Here is a 26,794-nt window from a genome sequence, read left to right on the forward strand (position 1 = left end):
CCTCATGTATCAAAAAAAAAAATCACAACAATCAATGCAAAATATTCTATTTATATACTGAGTCTATAGGAAATAAACCAATTAATTGGGTTCAAGTCGTGTACTAGCTCTTATTATGACGAATCGCTTGGGATGAAAAAAAGAAAATCTCAAGTTTCATTCCCTATGCCCAAATGAATTTTTTGGCCATATAAGTGAGTGTCTCTTTGCTGACCCGAATCAGGTTTTGTCAAATTAAAAAGCCTATAAATAGATCATGAATTGAGTAGGAAAAATAGTCCCTCTCTCTCTCAACCCTATTTTGAGAATAATTCCGATGGAACAGAATTCGACGGTGGCCATGGATGTAGATACCTCCGCCGACAAAGAGAAGAAAATCAAACTCAAGATGAATCACTCGAAGAAGGAGAAGGCGATGTTGAATTTCAATGTTTACATCTACAAGGTTCTGAACCGGATGCACCCTGACCTTGCTATATCTGCCGAGGATATGGATATGATGAACACTATCTTAACAAACATGATGCTGAAACTTGCTCAGGAAGCTTCCAAAAAAATAAAATACGCATGAAGAATTCACCATTAGTGGAACCTGACATATCCCATGCCGTAATTGAATTGTTTCCAGGAAAAATGGCGTTCCAAGCCCTCTATTCGGCTTTCAATTGTTTAATGAAAGAATCTGTGGAAGAAATATGTGATGATATGGCCAAAGATATAGCTTCTACTGGAATTGATGATACGTACAATGAATCCAACTATGATTGATTTCTTTTAGTTATATTCCAATGCTGAATAAAACTATGGTTTTTGGGTCATTAAAGTCCTATTATGTGTCACAAGTTTATCAAGTGTATTTTATGCACCAAAAACTATAGTAATGGAGCACTCTTTATTTATTTTTTTAAAATACGGAGAGATTCCTACTTATAGACACTACTAATAATTTAAGAAATGAGTACCGGAGACACCATCTATACGAGGTGTCAGTGCTAGATAGTTCATGGAAGTGGGAGTACCGGAGTAGCAGAGTTTGAATCTCGGTCCCTCAGACCTAAAAATCAATTCCATTTCAAAAAGAAGATTTCTCTATCCCCGAGCGAGCTCCATCTCACATATCCCACTCCATCTTTTACACCGATGTATGTACTCTCTTGACCAGGTCATCATAAGAAAATATAGGGACAAATAGTAGTTTGTTTTAAAAGCACTATTGACTATTGTTTGCAAATCGTAAGGTGATAACTCGTGTGGTACATTTACTAGATTCGTATTTCACAAAATGAGAACCATTAGATGAAATGTTTTGCTATTGCTAGTTAAAATAATGAACAAACTTAACTTGAAATTAAGAGTAAACGGATCAAGCAAACTGTAGAGAGGGGTGAATTTCATTAATGAAGAATGAAATATAAATTCTATTCCGGGCACAAAAAAAGTGGAATAGAAAAACAAAAAGTAAGAGATCACTATAATGAATCCAGCCAAAACAATCCAACCCCACTATAGTAATTTTTCAACTTTTCCTATGTACTACTACTACGTATTGTATTGATCCATGTTTAATCTGTCCCTTCTAAACTAAAAATCAATTAAGAATAATCAATCAAATGAAAAAAAATGCTCAACTTGTTTGCCAAGCCATGCTAAATCCATTTTGTGTAAACGATCCAAACCATTTACGTGTCAACAATTTCAACCTTTGATCTCTAACTTCACAAAACCTTTGTGTCCAATCATTAGGTTCAACAGCTTCAAATCCCAACCCAGGAGTTCTATCCTTAGAATGTGGATTCTCATTTTGTCTCCAATCCACAACATAAGCAGAAACTCTTCTCCTAAACTTGCCCTTAAACTCATCCCATGCTTGATACTTATAATGATTCACTAAACCTTCTTCCGGACTAAGTTGCATTGCTCTAAACCCATCTTTCTCATTCACCATAAAATGATGTATAACATTCCATAAACTTCTATCAACTGCTTCAATCAACACAATTGATTTATGTCTTTGTTCAAATTTCCTCCGACACGTGTAACCTTGTGTTACACCTTCTATCGGATGTTGTCGTTGACCAGATGGACCAAATTCCAAACATCTCATTGACACTTGACCAATTTTACCCTTTATTCCATGCTCATTTTTACCATGTTCCCGCGGTAACATTGACTTCAATGAAGGTAAATCATTTTTACTATGAAAATTTTCATTTCCAATATTACCCCAAGAAGGTGAATACATGAATTCATCAACATCTACATACATAGTCCAAGTGCATAAATTCATTGATTTTGAGTAAAGAATACTATGAGAAAATCCAGCTTCTTGAGTCTTAGGCCAAATCCAAAACAATGTGGTTATGTTATAACCCTCTTCATTAAGCTCCTTAATTATTCCTTCTAAATCATCATTACTTCCATTATCATACAATATAAAATTTTCAACACCAACTTTTGAATGATACAAAACCCATTCCCTCAAGAATTTTGCCACATTATAAACCATAGTACATGCACATAGAAAATATTTGGGCTGGGCCAATAAATGGACCTCAGGCCCAAACTCATGAACAGCTACATAATTTGGTTTGGGCTTAAAATTGGGCCTGGGTGTGTAATACGCTACGGACGGAACCACGATGTTTTCTGCAATAATTTCGAGGGAAACTCCAATTCTGGAATTCGAATCCAAATCAAACGGATCTGGATGCGGACATCGGAAAACCTCTTGAACGGAGCTTGTTACGGCGGTTCGAATTCCGTCGCCGATTTGAAAAACACAGTTAAGTTCCGTCGGAGGTCTATCGTAGCCTTGTCGATGATTCACACCTTTAGCAAACAAAACAACGTCGTTTTCCGTCGAAAAAGATTCGTAAACCATGAAGTTCCATCTTATTAACTCCGGCGCCGGAGATTGATTTTGTGTTTCATCTTCCTCCGAAGTTCCGGTAACCAACATAGGTTGCGTGAATATTCTCTTGCGACGAACCTTATGCGGCAAATAGCACTTGAACGTTGTACGGTTTGTGTAAGGTAACACACCGGAGAATCTCGCCGGAGTCATTTCATCGGTTCGGAAAAGACAGTTGAAATCATCGTATTCAGATAAGACCGTGTTTGGATTAACGATAACGAGAATTTCCCAATCAGGTAATAAAACTGAAACGGTTGAGAAAATGTGTTTGTAGTTTATCGATGAAACATGACGTGATTGATGAGAAAATTCGTTGACGATGTTGTTGTTGTTGTTGTTTTTTGTGTTGTTGTGAAGAACGACAAGAACGTGATTTTCTCGTATGTTTAAGTTGGTGTGATGTTGGTGAAGGTGTTGAAAAGTTGAAACGGCGTTGCGAGAGAGATGAAGAGTAAAAAGAGAGAATAAAAGAATGGATAGTAAAGAAATGAGAAGGGTTGTTCCTGGTTTTCTTCTCATGGTTTCCCAATGACTATTAATCAATGTTGTTGAATTGTTGATGACAATAATGTTGGTGGTAATAGAAGAGGGGTGTGTGATTAATGGTAATAATGGAGGATTAGGATTATTATTATTATTATTATTATGTGATGGTGAAGAAGGCTTCTTAATTGGGATCATATTTTATTTTCTATACAGAGATATGATATGATGGTGTATTGATGATTTTTGTGTGAGGTTAATTTATCACTTGTGTTGTGTTTGTGTTGTGTTGAGTCTTATTCATAAATAGAGGAATGTGATGTGAATTGGGAATACACACATCACTAATCAATACTCGCTCATTCCACACTACTCCCTCCGTCCGAAAATATAAGTAAAAACTAGTCAATAAAAGTTGATGTATTTAGTGTAAATTTTTGTCTAGATACATTAACTTTTGTTGACTCACTTTTGCTTATATTTTCGGACGGAGGGAGTATGTTGTTAGATTCGTCTCGATAAGTATTTTTAAAATATCAATTTTTTATAATTTTTATTATTATATATTAATCGTCAGAGTTATGTATTGACATATGTGAAATAATCGATTGACTGACTCACTCGTTGTGGGACAGAGGGAATAAGTGTGAGGAGTGGTGGTATTGCATATATTAACATATTGAAAGAGAAGTCAAATAGTTGTGGAGGATCTGTAAGCCAACTTTTCTGATTCCATAAGCAAAGTTAATAGCGAGGGAGCAACCTTTACGTGCTTGCACCATCTTCCTTTATTCTTCAATAATAATATTTCTTTTTTGTTTTAATATTTCTATATGACATCCCTGGGAGTATTTTAATCCACAAAATTTAGTACAGTATTTTTTATGACACTTATTTATATTTTTTCCTTTTATATGTTTTGTCTATTCACTGTTTCATTCATGGCACTTATGTTTTCCTTTAATATGTTTGTAAAAAAAAAAACCTTATAAAAATTATTATAGAATAATAATTAATGTTGCATTTAATTTTAAAAACCATGACTAAATATAATAACAATTGAAAATGCAAAAAAAGACGTGAAAGAAAATTTGTTAGTGTGACTCGTAAAGTTTTTTTGCAAATGTTGTATTTTTTTTTGGTTACTTATGAATATTTTTGTTGGTTACTAAATGTTGTATTTAAAATGACATGGAAGGATGAACAAGAAAAAAAAAGGAGTAATAAAAATTCTAAAGAAGTGTATGATCTTGTATTATTAAAATGATTGTGACCGGTGAAACGCCGCTTCAATATGGTAATGGTGAAGAGTTTATACCTATAAGACACTTCGATGGCGAAGCTCAAATTAGTATTTGCGTGAAGTGAGAGGTTTTAAAGAGTGAAAATAGAAAGAATATATGACCCTTCTCCACAAGAAGGGTATATATGGCCCCGACGCAAAATCAATATCATCAATGCGAAGGCGAATTTCGAAGCATCGACATTGTTGGCAGTCGGAATAACGGCTGATGATATAGCAGTCATTATTGACAGTTAATGTCAATCATTCTGATATATATGGACTGTTATATGAGGGTTAGTTTTTGTGGCCATTGAACAAAAATGTGTGGTCTTAGGTCAAAGTCCTATTGGTCCGAGCTCAATGTCGAGTTGGACTTAGGTCCAATCTAAAACATTATCGTAGGTACAATTTCATATAGTAAAAAATGTTAACATTTGATATGTTAAGGGAGTTCAAATGCAAACTCACAATTCTCCCAGTTTCAAATTTCAATACTTAGTATATGCGAGTTTCAACACTAAAGTGTAGAGAAAAAACCTAAGTAATTCTATAACATTTTTGTCTAGAAAATACCTATAAAGTAATACTACTTCTATAACATTTTTTTAATTAGTAAACAAATTTTTTAAATAATATCATTGTAAGTGGTGATAAAATAATTTAAATGACCTTAGTTGTTATTTTTATTGGAGGAAAATGTTAAATTCATAATCTAATTATTATTTTGTTTCTCCTCAAATCAGCAAATCAAACCAATTTATATAGCTCATGATAGATAATAAGAAAATATTATATATTGACAAAAGAATATTGAGTTTGACTTCTATGCAAAACAATTTTGTCCAAGTTTTATTTATATTCTTGTTGATGTTTTGGATCATCAGAACTCTTTCTCTTTGAAAATCATATATGGTTATAAACAATTGCAATATGATAAATAAAACATGAGTTTGTTTATTAATAAAAATTATTTATATGATCTAGTGGTGGAAGATTTGGGGAGTATGCATGAGGTCGTAGTTCGATTTTCTCTGGTTTCATTATAACAAAAAAATAGATAGATTCCAATAAAATAAATATTCAAATAGGATATAAGCTGGCAACATGAAAATTAGAAAGTTTTGAGCTTATAATAGAAAATTATATAAAAGATAATATAGAGAATATATAAAAGTACAAGTTATATAGAGAGAATAAAATAATTGTCTCAGTGGATATAAGTAGAATTAATATTATTTTTTATACAAAAAAAGTTTATTGTATATTTTGATTTAGCTAGTATGAAAGCATGTTAAATTTAATAATTTAACATATGCATGATAAGAAAAAGACTTGTGCCTTTCAAAAAGAAAAAGACACATGTGAAAAAAACGAAATAATAATGATAATAATAATATAATAATAGCTGAAGTGTCCTTATATCAAATGTTTGATTTAAAATATGATAAGAAGCTAAATTCAATATAATTACGTAATTAAGTTGAAACCATACATAGATATATAAGCTATAAGATTAGATGTGTATAAGATAAGAATATGAATTGGATGGACTGTCTTTAGCTTTAGCACGACACTTCTTGTCTGACAGGTCGGCAGCAAATACTGGCATTTTATGTCATATTCTTCTTGCTTAATGTTTTTTATTCATTCTGTCTCAACAATATAAATGATTCAATTAGAATGAAAATTGTTTTTTTTTTTTAACAATTATATTTTCTAAGCCTTATTACACAATAGAATGATTCAATATAAATGATCTCAATATATAAATTATTACACAATTTATAATATTTGACAATTATATTTTCCAAGCCTTATTACTTTTGCAACTCTCAAGTAAGCATCAATACTTTTAAGGGCAATCTTGTATAAGTCACATTCTCTATATTGTATTATTGCACTTTTTTAGACACATTATGACACTTTTTTTAAGCATGTGAAATGGTCAAATATATCATATATTTTGAGATGGAGTCCAACAAAGAGACTTCATCAATTGTAAGAAAATTTGTGACTATATTTGTTTAACTTCAGTCAATTTATTGTCAAAAAAATCTTTTGGAAGAAATCTTGCTTTGAAATTTGATTTTTGAAAGGTTTTCGGTATAGTAGATTGGAATTTTTTGCTTAAAATGTATCATTGCTTTGATCTGAAATTATGCCATTTGTTCTGGGCCGAGCATAGATGCTCGAGTATTAGAGGGTGTCGAACAAACATGATCCGAGCAAGCCTGCCATGAAGAGCCTGCAAGACGTGCTCGACCCTCCAACGGTCTGATACTCTTACGTATCATAACGGCCGTAAACCGGAATGATGGGCATTTACTGCACATCAAAGCCTCCAAGCCGTTTTCCGGCAGCCACTTGATGGCCATTAATGCCATCAAGGGCCTTGGCCCTGCGCTGGGGGCTATATATATGTGACTCCACTTCATTCACAAGGTACGCATATTTTTAGCACAGAAAACCTACTCACACACAAACTGACTTGAGCGTCGGAGTGCCTGCAGGTACACAACCCCCCTCCGCTCCAACAGGGGTTTCAACCGTCTACAACGCTCTCAACCACCTTCAACGCCGGTGCAGTCGCATTCTCCTGGTCTACACGATCACCATTTGATTCCGCTTATTCTCCAATCTGCTATGTTTTTTTATTACTGTCAACCGTAAAAGTAAGACTACTGATTACTTTTCTTGCAAGAGAGGAGTGAAACAATGAGACCGTCTCTCTCATATTCTCTTTTGCCTTGTTGAGGAAGTCTTAAATAGAAGTATCACCAAGGACGGATGTAGGTTTATAGGATTGGGGGCTCAAGCCCCCACAAGAAAACAAACTTTGTTTATGATAATACTCTTTATATAAATTTTGTTGTAAATAAAATACTACAATATTTAATTTAAGCCCCCATAATAAAAACTGCAATAATTATTTTAAGCCCCCATAAAATTGATTATCTCACTACCTAGCATTTATATATTTATTAACCTTTCTTCTCCTTTTCTTCATAGCCGCCGCCCCCCACTTTAACCTAGTTTTTTTCTTCTTGATCTATCAAGGAGGGGTGGTTTTAGGGTCAATTTTTGACCCAAAATCACCCCTCATAATTATTTTTCCTTTTCTTCTTTATTTAAATAAGTGATCTTCATATTGATCAAGTTTTTCTTTTGTGTTTTCTTTTTTGTGATTTCGTCGTCTGAGTGCGGCGTTGTGTTGTTCGTCGTCTTGTGCGACGTTTTTGTTGTCTCGTATTGTGCGGTGTTCATTTGATTTCTATTGAAAAGATCGGCTTCAGTCAATTACAGATTCAACCAATGATTTGGGCTTCAACGCTGCAGATCCGAAGGCATGGATACTTCGGTGACTTTAACTTTATCATATTATTTGTTGTAGGCATTTTGCCGTTGTATGCTATTAACTCGGATGCTGTGAGTGTTGTTCGCAGATTCATCCTTTACGTTTTTAGCGATGTTGATTATGTGGTTGTTTTTGATGTAATCTATCAATTTGAATGAATGAATATCATTTTGTTATTGTCAAAAAAACATTTATATATTTATTACAAGTTCATTTTCCAACTTTTCATCACCTACATTTCTTTTCCCTAATTATTTTTGCATAGGTTCTCCATTCTTCAGTCAAAACTTTTACACAATGTTATTAATTTTTATGCAGTGTCTCATATCAATTGAGCAACACAAATCATTTTCTTAACTCAACATTAATTAATTTTGTATGCGTTATCTCTCAACTATTATTTAAAGGTTAATTAAATTTTTTACTTTTATCTTCTACTAGTCCCACACCCGTGCGATGCACGTGTGTTATGCGGTATTTTATATTATAATAATGTTGAATTCACTTCTTTCAATCACATGCGTAATAACATCTAAAACAATTAAAATAGAGACATATTATCTAGATTAAAATATCAATCAATATATGAGATTTAAATTAAAACGAAAGCTAATAATCATTACCAACTATTTTTTCTTCTTCAGCTGAATTCAAAATATCTTGGAATGGCATAAAATCAAAATGGTTCAATGGAATATGTGGAACATCGATCTTGGTAAATGTAGTAGTGTGCGATGCACGGACATTATGCGTTGTTTTATAATGAAGCGTCAAAAAATTATTTGTATAAATAGTAAATTAATAATTGAAACAATAGATATTATCAAAATAATATAGCAATAAAACTTAATAAAAAATATTAACAATATGAATTATATTTGTAATTGCATTTCAAACAATTTATTTGTAGTGTTTCGTAAATATCATGTAAAGTCCCACAACAGAAATATCACAAATTAGACAATAAGAATGCTAAGGAAAAAAAAATTGAATATTAAAAGGGAAAGAAATGAAGAAATGAGATGAGAAAGAGGGTTGGGTAGAAGGGTTGTACAATGACTATGATAAAGTGTTAAAATAGAATAAAGAGCATCAAAATCTATATATACTTGCAAAATCAACAATATAGTCTCACTCGTTAAATACAAAGAAAAAGAAAGATACAATAAAATCATAAAATTTCAGAAACATATTATTCTTCTACAACACTAATAACCCTTCCAAATAGAAATTTCACATGCCCATATATGTATGAGGAGGGATATAAGACATATATATTATAAAATAATTAATTCACAAAACCGTTTTTATTATAATGGGAATGTCAATTAAAAGGCTTGGCACTAAAAAAATATTAAAAGAGGTGATTGTTTCACTTATTATCTAACTCTTGATTTATCCACAAAAAGAAATGATCTAAAGGCTATGATTGATTGATACAATTAGGGTTAGGATTAGTGATAGGAGAACTATCTAGGATTTATATATATAGATTTCTTGTCAACTATCGCAAATTTTTAGAATAATTTTTTTGTTGTTTTATGAAAAATTATATTAGATATTTTATTTAATTGTTAGCAAATTAATTAAAGCATCGTCTATCAACAATAAATTGGTACGAATGGTAAGAGATTTGAACCACTTAAATAATCTATTTGAGGTTCAACCTCCAACTCTTACATATGGAGAAAATTTAGACGGAAGAGGAGAAATCACATTTTGTATTTAAGAAGTTCTACGACGAAGATTAATCTTCATTAAATCTTAGTAGAAATATTGTATCTATAACGTGGTAACAAAAGTCAAACATCATAAAAAATATTTTTAATTGTTGCAATATTTTTTAGCCCCAACCAACAAAAAATTATGGATCCGCCACTCAATATCACATTGGTTGTTGATGAAAGCTTGTCCTCCATCATTGCTGATCCCAAAAGAACCTTTATCCCTTATGATGCTCTCTATGCTGACGATGTTATGGTTTTCTGCAGAGGTAATCTTAACCTCAAAGCTCTCAAGAATTTGTTTAGGCTTTATAGTGAGATTTACGGCCAACTCATTAATCAAGCCAAGTCCATAATTTATGCTGGTATCATGTAATAATTAACAATTTAGAGATCGACATATTATATGAAATTAGAACACACTTACTTGATAATCATAATCACAAACCATCGTTACCGGAAGCGCACCAATATCGAAAACATCGATATACTAGACAAGGTCTTCCTCTGCCTAATCACATGCTCCAGTCTTTGAGGTCTTTGATGGGGAAGACAACAAATGAGCGTTCAGCTTATTGCTAGCTTGACAACGTGACGGCAAAGGGGACCTAGCCTATCTATTTATAAGATAACAATCCTAGTACCACCCATCATGGACTCTAGAGTTGGGCCTACACTTTGTTTCTACACAAATCAGAATTAGTGTTCAAGCCCATTATTACTGATCACAATTACCGGGCTTAAGCATCATCAAATGGATCACAACAACATCAACCCGTTTTTATTAAAATCAAAACCCACAATTGATTGCAGCCCACAGAATATTAGAAAATATTCTAACATTCTCCCACTTGGGCAAAATTAATTGTGTATATTTAATTTGAAGAAAACATTTTGAAAACGACTCTCGGGTTGACAACATATTTTAACGTGGCCACATTGATCCCAAGATGCAACATCTAATTAAGACTCCGTCCAACAAAAGTTAAATGATATCGAATCATAGCGGTAATTATATCATTATCGACACAACACCTTCCATGGTTACAAATACCACCAAACTCCGTCGACTAGTCATTTGTGTAGAGTGTAGCGAGAAAATGATATGTTTGTGATCTCAACCATACTATCATTTTCTTCGTCAGTCCTCAATTTCTCTCAAATGCCTTAAAGCCAGAGAAATTCTATGGTCCATAAGATACCACAAGTCCAAGCTCCAAAACAATGTTGACTACCGCGGTATAATGATCTAATCAACATCGAGCTCCAATATTTTAGACATAATTTCTCTCAAATGCCTCAAAGCCAGAGAAATTACATGGTTCTTAAGATACCATAATGCCTCAGCTCCAAAATAGTGTTGATCACCGGCATAGTGATCCCAACAACACTGAGCTATAATATTTATTTATATAATGCCTCAGCTCCAAAATAGTGTTGATCACCGGCATAGTGATCCCAACAACACTGAGCTATAATATTTATTTATATAATGCCTCAGCTCCAAAATAGTGTTGATCACCGGCATAGTGATCCCAACAACACTGAGCTCAAATATTTTTATATTTCAAATAATTTCAAATTTATAAAAGGAGTTAATAAAATTCAAACTCCCACTAATCAAGCATATCAAAAGAATATAAGTTATCTCCCACTAATCAAGTGGTATATTAAAACTCCCACTTATCCAAATGTTCCTTCACAATTTTTAAAGAAACTCCAAGTCTTGCATCCATTTCTTATAATTTAAGATATTCAACATTTCAATGGAAATATAACTGGAGAAATTCATTTGAATCAAAACCAAATTGGATTAGTATTATCAAAAGAGGCCAATATAATAGTACAATCACCTTTGGGCAGAATGCACCAACTAAAGTCAAAACCTTAGTCAAAACCTCAGATGAGTTAATCAATGAGTATACATTGAACTTTGAAAGTTGTCACCTTTAGGCAGACAAATTCCTCCGATCAATACATCCTCCAATAACTTCATCTCAAATTAATTTTTAATCGTAACATATAATAATCACCTTTGGGCAGAAAATTACATGTTATAATTAAAATCATTCCTCAAACTACAAAGAAAATCTCATCAATCAATATAAGCGGTCCCACTTTGGTGGTAACGGCTTATACCAACACACAAAATCTCTTGCATAGGAATCAATAATTAAAAGTTTTCACATATAATTATATGTCTTTAGTTGAGGAGAGAGATCATTACCATGAAACAGTCAACTCATAAGAGATCATTAATGTGAAACAATCAACTCAATATAATAAATAAATAATTTATGCAGCGGAATAATATGAGACTTTATTTGAATAATTATTGAGGATATAAAGCAAATAGTCCCGAACTTTTATAAATAACATAGGACTCCTCAATATAAGTCTCTATAAATATTTATAAATAGTTGACATGTAAAATTCTCCCACTTGATAGAGAATTATAGGTGAATTTACCAATCCAAAAGCGTTAAAATATTTAAACAAATATTCAACTATTTTCTCTATCACACAATGGACATGTCAAACAATGTCACACTGAATTTATATTTTTTTTTTAGAATAGAACTCTCGAAATATTAAACTTGAAATACTCCCACTCAATAGAGTAAAATTTAAAAATTGGAGTATATAAAATGAAATCAATTAATCATTATAGAGAGAGTTTGTAATTTAGAATATTCTGGAAAAACAATAAACTTTCATATATAATTGCACATTTATCATTTTAAAAAGGAGAGTTAGTAGATAATGTTGGAAAACAAATTTCTCCTTATATGCAATTATATAACAAGTCACAAGAGGATAAATAATTACACCACTAACCTCCAAAGTGTGATTCACATCCTTGCAAATAGAGTCAATAAGCATCAATGACTTTACCATAAGGTCTTTGACGGTGTCATCTCAAACAGTCCATAAATCAATAGCAAAACGTTATATCATCATAATAATAAAAGGACTCTATTAATAAATCAATGCAAAGATGATTCAATTTTCAACAACCTTTTATAATTGCTCAAAATATTATCAATAATCAATAACATTTTACAATTGAGCACGTATACAAAATACAAGTCAACTTAAAATATTTGGTGTCATAATTAATAAAATTGAACTTTGGCAATTTTCCTCAACTGTTACTTGATACTGTTATTCAATTTAATTACTTATAAGATTTTGAGCACTGATGGTAGAACACGTTAAATTGAATTGAAGTGAGGACGCAAAAAGTTTCTTCAACCAATTTCTCTCAACATACTTCACATGGTTGCTGTAAAATAGAATTATAGTAGCAAACCTCCATAGAACAATTTAATTGGTCTCAATAGTATATATTGAGGAAGAAAACTCACAACATAATTAGACAACAAAAGTATTATACTACTCAACTTAAATCCAATTAAACGGCTGAGAAAATAAATTAACAAATGCAGCACATGTGTGTAAACCAAAAAGCTATTAGCATGACACTATACACATGAAGCTATATATAAACGAAATCCGAGAGCATGTGAGGATTTCATAGATACTGTGTTGCACATTTAGTTTAAATAAGCATTATGAATGACAACTGAAAAACCAAATGCACTAGTATCACAATTGCTGGATAAATAAATTCTAAAGATGCTCAAACCCCGAAAATATAAACCGGGCAAAATAAAAATGGCACAAATTTTGTTTTTCAATCATCAAACATGATTTGGCTTGAACATGTTGATTTTGACTCCTTAAATAAATAAGTTTGGAACAAGTTTTCATAGCGAATCGAATTCCATAAAATAATTATATAGATCCTGCAAAACTCAAAAGTAACCCTGAAAAGCTTCAAGAATGAAATTGTAGCAATAGCCAAAAACATTTGAATTTGAGCTGGAAAATTCCATATATGCTTTAATCGCACAAACCAAAAATAACACTACCATTGCTGGAAAATTGTTAACATGCGCTAATCGTGATATTCTTTCAAAAGGAACAATCCCCATTATAATTTTCAGAATCATCATGACAATCGACGGAAATAAACAACGTGATTATATTGAATAAAATCAACGATTTTTAGCAAATTACTCAAAGCATATGTCAAGAGACACAAACCAATTATTCAATATTAGTGGCTTTTCTTGTGGGATTCAAGAGACAAATAATGTACAACCAATAGCAATATTTATTTGTTTGGAACAAACAGGCTCCACGATTTTATGGCACACGGAAAAATTACTCAATATACTCATAGCATGGAGAAAGACATAGCATAAATCGTTTCAAACACAGTAACCAATCAGGCTATTGGAAAATAGTACAGATTTGGGATATCACACTTTAATCGCATAAACCCCATAGGAACAAATATACCCGAATAAAAATTTCTCAACGATTAGTAGTTATTTTTAAGCGATATAACGATTCATCAAAATAAATTAACAAAGCCAAAACCTTGAATTAAAATAATCCCCAACTTATTGATCGATGAATTTCAAGAACGGCAGGTATTAGGTGATCTTTCAATTCATCAAAATTAGGGTTCTAAATCATATAATAGGAGCTCTGATACCACATGTAATAATTAACAATTTAGAGATCGACATATTATATGAAATTAGAACACACTTACTTGATAATCATAATCACAAACCATCGTTACCGGAAGCGCACCAATATCGAAAACATCGATATACTAGACAAGGTCTTCCTCTGCCTAATCACATGCTCCAGTCTTTGAGGTCTTTGATGGGGAAGACAACAAATGAGCGTTCAGCTTATTGCTAGCTTGACAACGTGACGGCAAAGGGGACCTAGCCTATCTATTTATAAGATAACAATCCTAGTACCACCCATCATGGACTCTAGAGTTGGGCCTACACTTTGTTTCTACACAAATCAGAATTAGTGTTCAAGCCCATTATTACTGATCACAATTACCGGGCTTAAGCATCATCAAATGGATCACAACAACATCAACCCGTTTTTATTAAAATCAAAACCCACAATTGATTGCAGCCCACAGAATATTAGAAAATATTCTAACATGATTGACAACACAACAAAGACGAAGACACCAAATTGCTGAGTTTTTAGACTCCGTTTGGTTGAGTGTAAAGAAGGAGAGGAAAGAAAATTACGGAATCCAATGAATGAACTTAGACTATTTTATAGTCAATGTTCATTTATTGATTTCCGTAATTTTCTTTCCTCTCACTTTCTTTCCATATAACCAAACAGACCGTTAGAGTTTTTCTTTTTGCGCCCTCCACCGTTTCTCACGCCCCCTGAAATACCTAAATATCCCCCACTATATAGGTAGTGAACTTAGTTCGCACCCTATGTAGCGAATGACAATTTTTTTGAGAGGAGTGCTAGCAACACACTCTTTAACAAACACACTCTAACACACTCTCTTCTATTGGTTAAAATTTATATGGGTCCCATAAAAATTATATGGGTCCACATTTTTTTATGGGACTCATGTGAATTTCAACCAATAAAAGAGAGTGTATTGGAGTGTGTTTGTTAAAGAGTGTGTTGCTAGCATTATTCTTTTTTTGATTTAACCCCAACATTTGCATCATTCACACCCTTTATGAATGAAAATATTATGTAAAAACATAGTTTGCTATTTAGAATGCGGACTCAAACACAGTTCGCTATTTAGAGTACAAATTCGAACACAGTTAACTATTTAGAGTGCGAATTCATTTTGCACTTGTGAATTTATAAGAAAAGAAGTGGATTGATATAGTAAAAAGGATGATTTAGAATTGTAACAGAATGTGATAAGTATACAAGTAATCTATGCATTAAAAGCTTAGCCTATAGTTTTTCTATAATGGAAAACCATTGAAATACAACTATAAGAGAATGAATTCTCTGAATATTGATCTAGTCCAAATTGAATTACAATTTACAAATATTCAACTCAATAGAGATACAATAAAAAAAATAAAAAAAATAAAGGCTAATAGATGACTAATGTAAATATACAGTTTATATATGGGATGTACAACAAGCAAATTGTAACAAGCAATTAAATCATAGTAAGACAAAAATATAGGCTATTAATTAATTAAACCAATAAGCAAATCAAAAGGGATATTGTCGCTAACAACAATTGATAGAATTTCCTTATGAGTAAAACTTTTAAATATAATTGATATGCTTACTTTGTTGTTACTGTAAAAAAAAAACCCATATTTTTATTGGTCAATAAGAGGTGAGGAAAGGGTAAAGAGGACACAAAAATCCAAGTTTGCCCCTTGCGATTTGAAACATTTTTGCCAAAAAACTTCGGTTCGTATTCACCGAAGCCAAATATTAGACCATTTCGGTAACTGCAAACCGAACATTAGCGTTTTCGGTACACAAAAAATGAACGTCAGCTTGTTCGGTATCTGCGAACCGAAATGTCCTAGATTTCGGTACGTTGGTCGTTGGAATTAGGCCATTTTCGGTAGAAGTTTACCGAAATAATTGTTTCGGTACCTGCGAACCGAAATGTCCCAGATTTCGGTAAGTGGTTACCGAAATTTATCAGCATGTCAGCTTATTTTGGTTCGTATAAACCGCAATACCTCCAGGGACAAAAATGGAAATTCAGGGGGTAGAAAAGAATTGAGGGGGGTTGGGAGAGAAACCATCAACATCAAGCCATTAAACTAATTTGGGCTTAAACAGATGGCCTGCAGAAAAAGGATCCTTTCAGCCCAAATTGATAAAAACATGTTCATTTCATTAAAGAATTAGGCAACTTATCATATTCATCAAAACATTAGTTTAATATTCTTAATTAAAATTCTCAATTATTTTTTGACTCAAAATTTTCAATTATTTATTCTTTTTAATATCTTTTTTTATCAATTATAAATATAAATAAATTTTAACTATTATATCATTTTATTTTAAAAAAAGCATATTAAATTGAAATAGTATCTTTCACTAAAACATTAGTTTAATTATATGCGATATATCTACCAACTGAAAACATGCATATTTTAATTATCAATCTTTCATATCATCATAATCAGCTGTATGAATATTTTTCCGAAAGAAAGAAGAAAAAATAAATCAGCTGAAACCTCAAAATGACCAATCTTGCAAGAACAGTATATGTCAAGTGTCAATATTACTACTCAACAATATATAAAAATTCTAAACACAGACATTGTCAAATGTTAATTTTGTTAGCCTTAACATTTTTACCGGGTTCAAACTCGGAGTCACACAATTGCGTGGAGAGTTTATGGTAGTGACCGTCACTTTATCTAAAAAAATCCCCTAAAAATTCATTTATTATCAACAATTTTCTACATTCACATAGTTGACACATCAATTTTAGTCGGCACTATAAATTTATAATGTGTAGTCGAAATGAGCTAACAAATCCAAAGTTCGATGTATTTGTTTTTTATACAAATTTTTTATTGCCGGGTTTAACAATAATTGATTTTCATCTTCAAGACACTAGATTTGATCTAGTAATGAAAATTTTTAGTTTCCAAAAATTCGAGAACCGCGTTTACCATTATCTAGATTTCGATAACTTTTGTTATTTGGAAAGATTGCAACAGCAAGATTTTTCGCAACAAGTTCAGACCAACTTGAGACGCTGGCAGAGAAGGTTAAACTCCAAACGTATTGGTGGCTGTAATCGTACTACATCTTGTTCGATTTTGATTAATCTTATTAAAGGTTGAATCCTTTATGTTGTCTTAAAGCAATTGTGTAAATTTATATGCTTTCTTTCTAGCTAGTGGCGGCTTAACTCTTGTGTAATATCTACTTTCCAAGTCTTCTCCAGCACGTCTTGTGCTTCTTGTGCTTTAGGAGTTGTTTGTTGCTTTAATATAATTTCTCTTAGTTTATTTTAAAAAAATAATGATTTTTTTTTCTACCAAAAAAAAATAAAAATAATGATTTTTTTTAGATAGTATATTAAATATTATGATTCATAAGCACAAGCCAGAATCTGATCTCTAATAAGTAATAAATAACCATTTATCCCCTATTTAAAGGTCTCAAATATCTTTTGTACAAAAAAAAGGTCTCAAATATCTTATTATTACTTGAACTAGTGAGTTCTATGTAACGTCTTTTTTCTTTCTTTAAAGAAGAGATAAATCTAACTTTCTAAACCAATTGCAGTAGTATAGTATATTATACAAAAAAGTTGAAGACGAAGGACCACCGTCCACCGAATCACAAACTTTATCAAACGGTTGGATTCTTAAATTGGGCCATGAACATAGGAAATTCCAGAACGGACAAAAGGACATAAAAGTAAAAACACATAAAAACGTTAATGATAACTGGGACCGTAACGTTTATAAATGCTCACAAGACCGATAATAGAAGGATAGAGAGCGACTCGCAGCAATCACGCACACGTTAATGCAACCAAAGTGGAAATCGAACAAATAATTAATCACAAAATTAAAATGCGAATATACTACACTATTAATTCATTTTAATTAATCCAACTACAGTATGTACATATCCATTTACATTTATTTATTATTTATTTATCTACTTCGTCTTTTTTTATAATAGTTATTTTGACTAAAATGTATTATTAATTTATCTTGTTTTAACCGTATTTTTTAATTTTTAAATAATATATAGATGTAAAATATTAGCATATAAGATCTTGTTTAATTTATTTTGATACATATTTTCAAAATATTAAGTTTTTATAATTTTTACTAATAAATAATTAAAAATATTGTTCCTCCGTTCTTTTTACTTGTCGTTTTAGAAAAAAAACAACAAATTAAGAAAGTACTATATTTTTGTATCTTATCTTCTTATTATACCTTTATTTAATTCATCAATATGTTTTTTTTTTCCACACAGAAAAATAAAATTAATATGTTATGTACAAAAAAAATTAAAAAAAAACTTTAGTTTTTCAAATATATATTAAATCTTTTACGATTTCAACAACAACTTTTAAATATTTGAAATTTACACGAGATATAATAGACAAAATATAACATTAAATTATCAAAACGACAAATAATTTGAAATAATTTTTTTCATCTAAAATGACAAGTAAAAAGGAACGAAGGAGTAATGATCAAAATCATGCATTAACATACGTGCAGTGGTCAAAATATATCTTATAGTACAAAAGGAGTATATGAATAAAGTCTACGGTGTACACACAATGAGTAAGTTCTGTAAGCCACTATTTATGATTTAGTGGTGAAAAATTTTAATAGTACACCATAAGTCATGAATTCGATTCTCAATAATCGAAAACAAAAAAATGAGTAAGTTCTGCAAAATCAGCGCTTTCATTCAATTTCCATTTATATAACATACAAAAAAAACAAAAAAACAAATTTGGTCTTTATTTGTACGCGTCTGTGATTATTTATCTTCCTTTTTTGGACTACCATATCATTCACATTTTCCTAATTTTCCAAATTCTCCTAATTTATACTACTAATCTTTCTTACTTTCTTATTTCATTTCAATCCATCCAATCTGTCGAATTTATTAATTATTGAATTCCATTCCACAAATAAATTACTAAATTACCATATTATTGTTAGTGATGAGTGTGTTCATTGATCTAATTCTTCTTCATCATCATCATCATCATCGTCATCATAGAGAGGGGAAATGCTAGCAAGATCCTCTCTCTATGTGACCAAAGATTAATACACAGAGATCTTATTTTAATTTAATTTAACTCTTTCTGGAAGAGATGGGTTGTTTTTCTTGCTTTGCTCCTCGTCGGAGCAAAAAAGATGTTAGTAGGGTTCAAGTTGATAATGCTTCTCGATCTATTCATACTCAAGGTTCTTCATTTTCTAATTTTTATTTTATTTTTTATTTTTTATATTTTTCTTTTCTAAATAATTGAATTTCATTTTGCTGTGTTTGTGTCTATTTTTCAGGACATGGTGGAAAGAATGTTTCAGGTACTGTACTCATAATTAATTAAATAAATAATTATTGTTACTGTTAATTAAATTATAGTAATAGAGTTAAAATCTAAAACTACTGTTAAATTACTAATCAGTGATCAGTAATTAGTAGAGTTTATGTTTATTTGTTATTTGGATTGGATGTGTAGAGAGTGAAAGGAAGAAAAAATATTCAGAGGAAAAGGGGAAGAGTGTGAGGACTGGCAAAAGCAATGCTGCAGCAGCTAGTTTCGGTTTTCGCGAGCTTGCATTAGCTACACAGGGTTTTAAGGAAGTTAATTTGATCGGAGAAGGTGGTTTTGGAAAAGTTTTTAAGGGCCGGCTTCCGACCGGCGAGGTAATTTTGAATTTGAAGCTATTAATTTTTAGGGTTTTGTTTATTTGATATGTTATGTTATGTATATGTGAATGAATGAATTCTGTTTTAAAATGCTGTTATTATATGTTTATATGTAGCTTGTTGCTGTAAAACAATTAAGTCATGATGGTCAACAAGGTTTTCAAGAATTTGTGACTGAGGTTCTTATGCTAAGTCTGCTACATCATTCTAATCTTGTTAAGTTGATTGGCTATTGCACTGATGGAGATCAAAGGCTTTTGGTTTATGAATACATGCCGATGGGATCTCTCGAGGATCATCTTTTTGGTAATTTTATATTGTTTATTTATTTCTCATGTGCCGCCACTTAATAATTCATTAATAGTTGTTATGTTGCAGTTGCAGCTGAAGGGTTTTCAGTTTTGTTTATGACAATAAATTAATTTATCTAGGGTCTAAATTGCTGTTTGCATTGTATCTGTACACAGTACACTTTCTTTACTTAATGTGAAAAAGTTAGTTCATTTGTCTTGGCATTGCAAAGTTTAGTATTTTTTAACTTTAGCTATATATCACATGTTTTCTGTTGATACCTTGTTTTCCCATTAATAAATTACATATTATTACATATAAAGAGAGTATGTCCATATGCAATGAAAAGCTCTTGTCCACTTTAATCTTCAATGGAATATTCATTGTGATTGAATTAAAAAAATTGGACTATATTATAGAGCTGTTTGAACTTGGCTTATGGCTTAACAGTGTAAGGAGTGTTGTGACAGTAGGCCACAGTGGAATGAAATGGTTGAGTTCTTAGCATTTCTATTTTTGTCAATAAACAACAATGTCCTTGATATGCTGATGTGATATATATATATATAGGCCTCAAAGATTTTTTTTATCCCTTAAGAAAGAGACAAAGAAATTTGAGAAAAGTGCCTTCCCTGTTTGTATTTGTTTTCTTCCTTTAGGATTTTAGTACTATTTACTGTAGGTGTCCCTAACCAGCTTATAGTTTCCTAGATAGGATGGTTTTGAACTTAATAAATATCTTGGCGTATACATGTAAAATTTGTGAGAAGAACAATGATTAGGTTACTTTATTAGGAACTCTTCTCACAAACAAATCCCAAAATTAGATTATCCTGTGTTGCATTTCTTTGTGGACCAATTTTATATGATAAAACACATCAATTAGATCATAACTTATTTCTTCTCATTTCAGAGGTTCCCCCAGACAAAGAACCTCTAAGTTGGAGTACTCGAATGAAGATTGCTGTTGGAGCAGCTCGGGGCATTGAGTATCTCCATTGTAAAGCAGACCCGCCTGTTATATATCGAGACGTGAAATCTGGTAACATCTTATTAGACAGTGACTTTAGCCCAAAACTGTCAGATTTCGGGCTTGCTAAACTAGGACCTGTTGGAGACAATACTCATGTTTCAACCAGAGTGATGGGTACATATGGCTACTGTGCACCAGAGTATGCGATGAGTGGAAAATTAACCCTCAAATCTGACATCTACAGCTTTGGTGTGGTTTTGTTGGAGTTGATCACTGGACGCAGGGCAATAGATACAAGTAGAAAACCTGGAGAGCAAAACTTAATTACATGGGTAAATATTTATTCTTTAAAAATAATTTATCTTGTATACCTGTATTAGCTTTGCATGTCGGAGATTCCCCCTTTATATTCATCATATATTATTTTATATTTGAGAGTGTAAAACATTAGAAAGTAAAGCACCTGTCATTACAAAAGCATTGGCATATAAAATGTGATGTTTAATTTTTACTATGATCCTTGAGTAAAAATAAATAAATTATTACTATGATCCTTACCATGGATTCTTTTACATGCTAATATGTCTTTTTAGATGACTATCTTTATTTATCTTCATTAAAAAATATATTTGTCTTAGCTTTGCATGATGGTGATTCTTTTTAGATTCACCATATATTAATGTATATTCGAGAGTGTAAGCAATTAGAAAGTAAAGCACCCCTCGTTATAAAAACACTGACATATGAATGTGATGTTTTTTGCCTTTTACATTAACTATTATGATCCTTATGTCTTCTGGGATTCTTTGACATGCCAATGTTTTCTATCTTTCTAGATGACTGTATCTGTGGTTATTTTCACTTGTAAAATTATTTCTTACACTTGGTTTATTATTTTCAGTCTCGCCCATATATTAGCGACCGGAGAAAGTTTGTACACATGGTTGACCCTCTTTTGCAAGGACGCATCCCCCCCCGCAGTTTGCAACAAGCAATTGCTATAACTGCTATGTGTCTCCAGGAGCAACCAAAAGTCCGTCCACTCATCAGTGATATTGTTGTTGCACTGGAATACCTAGTTTCTCAGAGTTCCCCTGAAGTCAATGGACATGCTATTCACAGCCCACTGCTGCGATCAATTCCCGAAATGCACAGAAGTTAATTTTCACTGGTATTAGATTCTAGCTTGAGTTCCATTTCTGTCCATGATCTTGACTCTTGAGTACAGATTTCCTTATGATCAGTGTAAACAACCGACTGCCTATTTTAAATGTTAAATATTATTGCTCTAGTTAACTTGTTGGCATAGGCCTTAGTAAAGACAATTTTCTTATTACAAGAGTCAACATTCATTCTTGTGGATCTATTAATCGCAGTGACGTGAATTTATGCTGATTTAGCCTTTAAACTTCCTCCAGGTCACTATAACGTGTTTGATATCATTTCAAACAAATGAGGAAGGTGGTGGAGGAAGAGGGTTTTTACCTGTTGATTGGAGTGTCATTGAGTGAGAGTAAACTCTATAAATATAGAGGGATGTGCTATTATTCTAACTAATACTCCAAAGGAGCATAAAGATTATAATTTTGAAGTCCTGTTTAACTGGCAGTATGATAGAAACCAGAAAATATATGTGATGAAAACAGAGTAATAATGATAACAGAGTAATATTGGAATTGAATGATGAAAAGAGAGTTTTATTAATGTACTGAAAATAGAGAATTTGGTACAGGTACAGATAGAGAGAAATCAATCCCTAGATCTGACAAGAGCTAGGCTCCTAATAGGAATGGAACTTTCCTATCCAATGATTAGCACAAATCTCTAGATAGATTTTACCTACTCTGATCCTTTCCTTATATATTGGAATGTAAATGCCAACTACTCTCTTTTCTGTGGACAACTCATCATTAGTAACTACTTTAGCCACTAATTCCTTTCTTGCCCTTCCTTCTAGAATAAACCAGCCAAGTGTGGGGACCAATAGCTGAGTCATTCACTAACGGCTCTTCTTCAACTGTCTGAGTTCTATCAATACCTCCTCCTTCAATATTGACCTTGTCCTCAAGGGCAAACTTAGGAAATTGACTTCTTATCATCAGCTCATCTTCCCATGTTGCCTCTTCAGCAGTCTTCCCCTTCCAATGCACCAGAACCTGCTTCACTTCATCCCCCTGCTGTGTGATCTTTCTGACAGCTAGTATTGTCTCAGGTTCACATAAATCTGGCAATTCTTCCATAAGTTCTGGTAAGTCTTCATCATTATGGTAATTACCCACTGCTTTCTTCAACAATGACACATGGAAAACAGGGTGTACCCTTGATCCCTCAGGCAATTTCAACTTATAAGCCACTGCACCTATTCTTTCAATAATAGGATAAGGCCCATAATACCTAGCAGCCAGCTTAGCATTGATCCTTGTGACCACTGAATGTTGTCTGTGAGCTCTCAACTTCACAAACACCCATTCTCCACACACAAAACTTCTATCCAGTCTCTTCTTATCTGCTTGATGCTTCATCTTCTCTTGAGCTCTCATCAATTGAGCTTTCAATTGTCTGAGTGCTTCATCTCTATCCAACAAATCCCTCTGCACAGCTTCCACTCTTGTCTCTCCTTGAACCCACCTATACAATGATGGAGGAGCTCTCCCATACACAACTTCATAGGGAGTCTTCCCTGTAGATGAATGAAAAGTAGTATTGAACCAATACTCAGCCCAATGTACCCAATTCACCCATGTTCTGGGTTGATCAGAAATAAAACACCTGAGGTAAGTCTCCAAACACCTGTTAACAACCTCTGTCTGTCCATCAGACTCAGGGTGATATGAAGTGCTCATTTTTAACTTAGTGCCCTGCATTCTGAATAATTCTTTCCAAAAACTGCTAATAAAAATGGGATCCCTGTCACTGACAATTGACATAGGCATGCCATGGAGTCTTACAATCTCTTTACAAAAAACATCAGCAATACTCTTAGCAGTGTATGGGTGTTTGAGAGGAATAAAATGTGAATACTTTGACAATCTATCCACCACAACAAGGATAGCTTCAAACCCTCTTGACTTGGGAAGTCCAGTAATGAAATCCATAGATATGTCTTCCCAAATCTGTTCAGGGATTGGTAGGGGTTGTAACAAACCCCCAGGTGATGATGCCACATATTTCTGTCTTTGGCATACATCACATCCCCTCACATATTCTTGTATTGTTCCTTTCATACCTATCCAATAGATATTTGCAGCCAATCTTCTATAGGTTTTGTAAAACCCAGAATGTCCACCTTGTGGAGATGAGTGGAATTCATCTAACAATACAGGAATTAACAGAGATTTACTGGAAATAACTAACCTCCCATCATACAAGAGCACTCCATTTCTGAGTTCATAGCCAGGACATGCTCTAGGATCTTGTAAGATGTCATTTACTATCTTTGACAACTTCTCATCTGCTTGAATCTCTGTCTTGATTTGCTCTTCCTGAATCCATTTCAATTTAGAAACCATTGCATTGATTTCCCCTTCATGAATTCTAGACAAAGCATCTGCTCCTTTGTTCAACTTTCCCTGTTTGTATACAATGTCAAAATCATAGCCTAATAGCTTAGCAGACCAATTTTGTTGTTCAGCTGTAACTATCCTTTGTTGCAGTAACTGTTTCAAGGATTTCTGATCTGTGGACACAGTAAACTTCCTCCCCAATAGATAGGGTCTCCAATGTTGAATGGCTAACACCACAGCCATCAACTCCTTTTCATAGGCAGACTTGGTTAAATTTCTCATACCAAGTGCCTTACTATAATATGCTATGGGCTTCTTCTCTTGCATCAGTATGGCACCAATACCTTCACCTGAAGCATCACATTCTATCACAAAATTCTTTGAAAAATCTGGTAATGCCAAAACAGGAGCAGTGGTCAATCTTGTCTTCAACTCTTCAAAAGCAGTCTGAGCTTCCTCCCCCCATATAAACCTCTCTTTCTTTGTGAGGTTAGTGAGAGGTCTTGCAATTCTCCCATAATCTCTAATGAACTTCCTATAGTAACCAGTTAACCCTAGGAATCCTCTTACCCCTTTGACAGTCTTTGGTTGTGGCCATTGTAGCACACTAACCACCTTCCCTAGGTCTACAGCTACACCTTCCTCTGAAATCACATGACCTAAATACTCCACACTTCTTTGGCCAAAAAAACATTTCTTTCTATTGGCTACCAAACTATGAGCAGTCAATAACTCCAATACAGCATTCAAGTGAGATAAGTGACTTACCCAATCCTTGCTGTATATGAGAATATCATCGAAGAACACCAACACATTCTTTCGCAGGAGAGGACGAAAAATCTCATTCATTAGACTCTGAAACGTAGCTGGAGCGTTCATGAGTCCAAACGGCATCACCATGAACTCATAGTGTCCCTCGTGGGTTCTGAAAGCTGTCTTTTCAATGTCTGAATCTTTAACTCGTACCTGATGATAACCTGATTTCAAATCCAGCTTTGAAAAGAACTTCGCACCGTGCAATTCATCCAAGAGTTCTTCTATAACCGGAATTGGAAACTTGTCCGGAATGGTTGCTTTGTTCAACGCTCGGTAATCAATACACATACGCCATGTTTCATCCTTCTTCTTGACCAGAATCACTGGACTAGAATAAGCGCTTGTACTATGACGAATGATTCCAGCTGCAAGCATCTCCTTGATCTGCCTTTCAATTTCGTTCTTGTGGTGGTGGGGATAACGATAAGGTCTAACGTTGATTGCACTGTGACCTTCTACAAGATTTATGGCATGATCCTTGCTGCGTTTTGGTGGAAGACCGATGGGAGATTGAAAAGCTTGTTCGTGTTTCTGTAGTAGCTTTCCCAATTCTTCCTGTTGTGTTTTACTCAGACTACTATTACCACCCTCCTTCGTTTTCACATTATTGGTCTCCCAGAAAAACTCTTGTGCTACTTTGGGCTTGGGCCTACTAAGAATACTTTGTAACGCCACTGTTGTACTCCTACACCCCCCTTGGCCTTTCAAAGTAATCCATTTTTTATCCCACCAAAAGCACATGGTTTGATGTCTCCAATTCGTAATTGTATCTCCCAAAGTTTTAAGCCACTCCATGCCTAAAACCACATCAATCCCTCCTAATTCAAATAAATGTAATTTGGGCTTTATTTTGAATTCATCTATACACACCTCCAACTCTCTACACACCCCTTGCGTATCAATTTGAGCACCATTCCCTAACTTCACATTCAAATGAGGAGTATCATCTACTAACCAATCCATTTGATGAACTAGTTTTTGAGATACAAAATTGTGAGTTGCTCCACTATCTACCAAAATCAACACCTCCACTCCATGAATTGTACCTTGGAACTTCATGGTTTGGTGATTCTCATGAGCAATGTGGTGCAAATTCAATATACTCATGCCACCCTTCACCTCCTCTTCCTCCTCATCAACCTCCACCGCAATAATCTCTTCCTCCTCTC

General features: G+C 33.0%; 2 protein-coding genes across 2 annotated transcripts; one reads left to right on the forward strand and one right to left on the reverse strand.

Annotated features, from left to right (window-relative positions):
- Positions 1–1,332: 1,332 nt before the first annotated feature.
- On the reverse strand, positions 1,333–3,714 carry LOC123899280 (glycosyltransferase family 92 protein RCOM_0530710). Its single transcript, XM_045950372.1, has one exon. It carries the CDS (start codon positions 3,593–3,595, stop codon positions 1,625–1,627), a length of 1,971 nt encoding a protein of 656 aa, XP_045806328.1. The 5' UTR covers positions 3,596–3,714; the 3' UTR covers positions 1,333–1,624.
- Positions 3,715–18,935: 15,221 nt separating this feature from the next.
- Positions 18,936–22,670, forward strand: LOC123899281 (probable serine/threonine-protein kinase PBL21). Its single transcript, XM_045950374.1, has 6 exons — positions 18,936–19,573; positions 19,673–19,696; positions 19,852–20,039; positions 20,159–20,348; positions 21,247–21,638; positions 22,208–22,670. The coding sequence occupies exons 1-6, from the start codon at positions 19,480–19,482 to the stop codon at positions 22,466–22,468; spliced, it is 1,149 nt and encodes a 382-aa protein (XP_045806330.1). The 5' UTR covers positions 18,936–19,479; the 3' UTR covers positions 22,469–22,670.
- Positions 22,671–26,794: the final 4,124 nt, after the last annotated feature.

The sequence above is a fragment of the Trifolium pratense genome, linkage group LG7 (genome assembly GCF_020283565.1).
Source record: "Trifolium pratense cultivar HEN17-A07 linkage group LG7, ARS_RC_1.1, whole genome shotgun sequence".
NCBI classification, from domain to species: Eukaryota; Viridiplantae; Streptophyta; class Magnoliopsida; order Fabales; family Fabaceae; genus Trifolium; species Trifolium pratense.

Excerpts from the sequence above, each read along its gene's own strand:
- LOC123899280 (XM_045950372.1), bottom strand. The coding sequence starts at position 3,595 with ATGATCCCAATTAAGAAGCCTTCTTCACCATCACATAATAATAATAAT.
- LOC123899281 (XM_045950374.1), top strand. The coding sequence starts at position 19,480 with ATGGGTTGTTTTTCTTGCTTTGCTCCTCGTCGGAGCAAAAAAGATGTT. Across the intron at positions 20,040-20,158 it reads GCCGGCTTCCGACCGGCGAG|CTTGTTGCTGTAAAACAATT; the intron begins GTAATTTTGAAT and ends GTTTATATGTAG. Across the intron at positions 21,639-22,207 it reads AGCAAAACTTAATTACATGG|TCTCGCCCATATATTAGCGA; the intron begins GTAAATATTTAT and ends TATTATTTTCAG.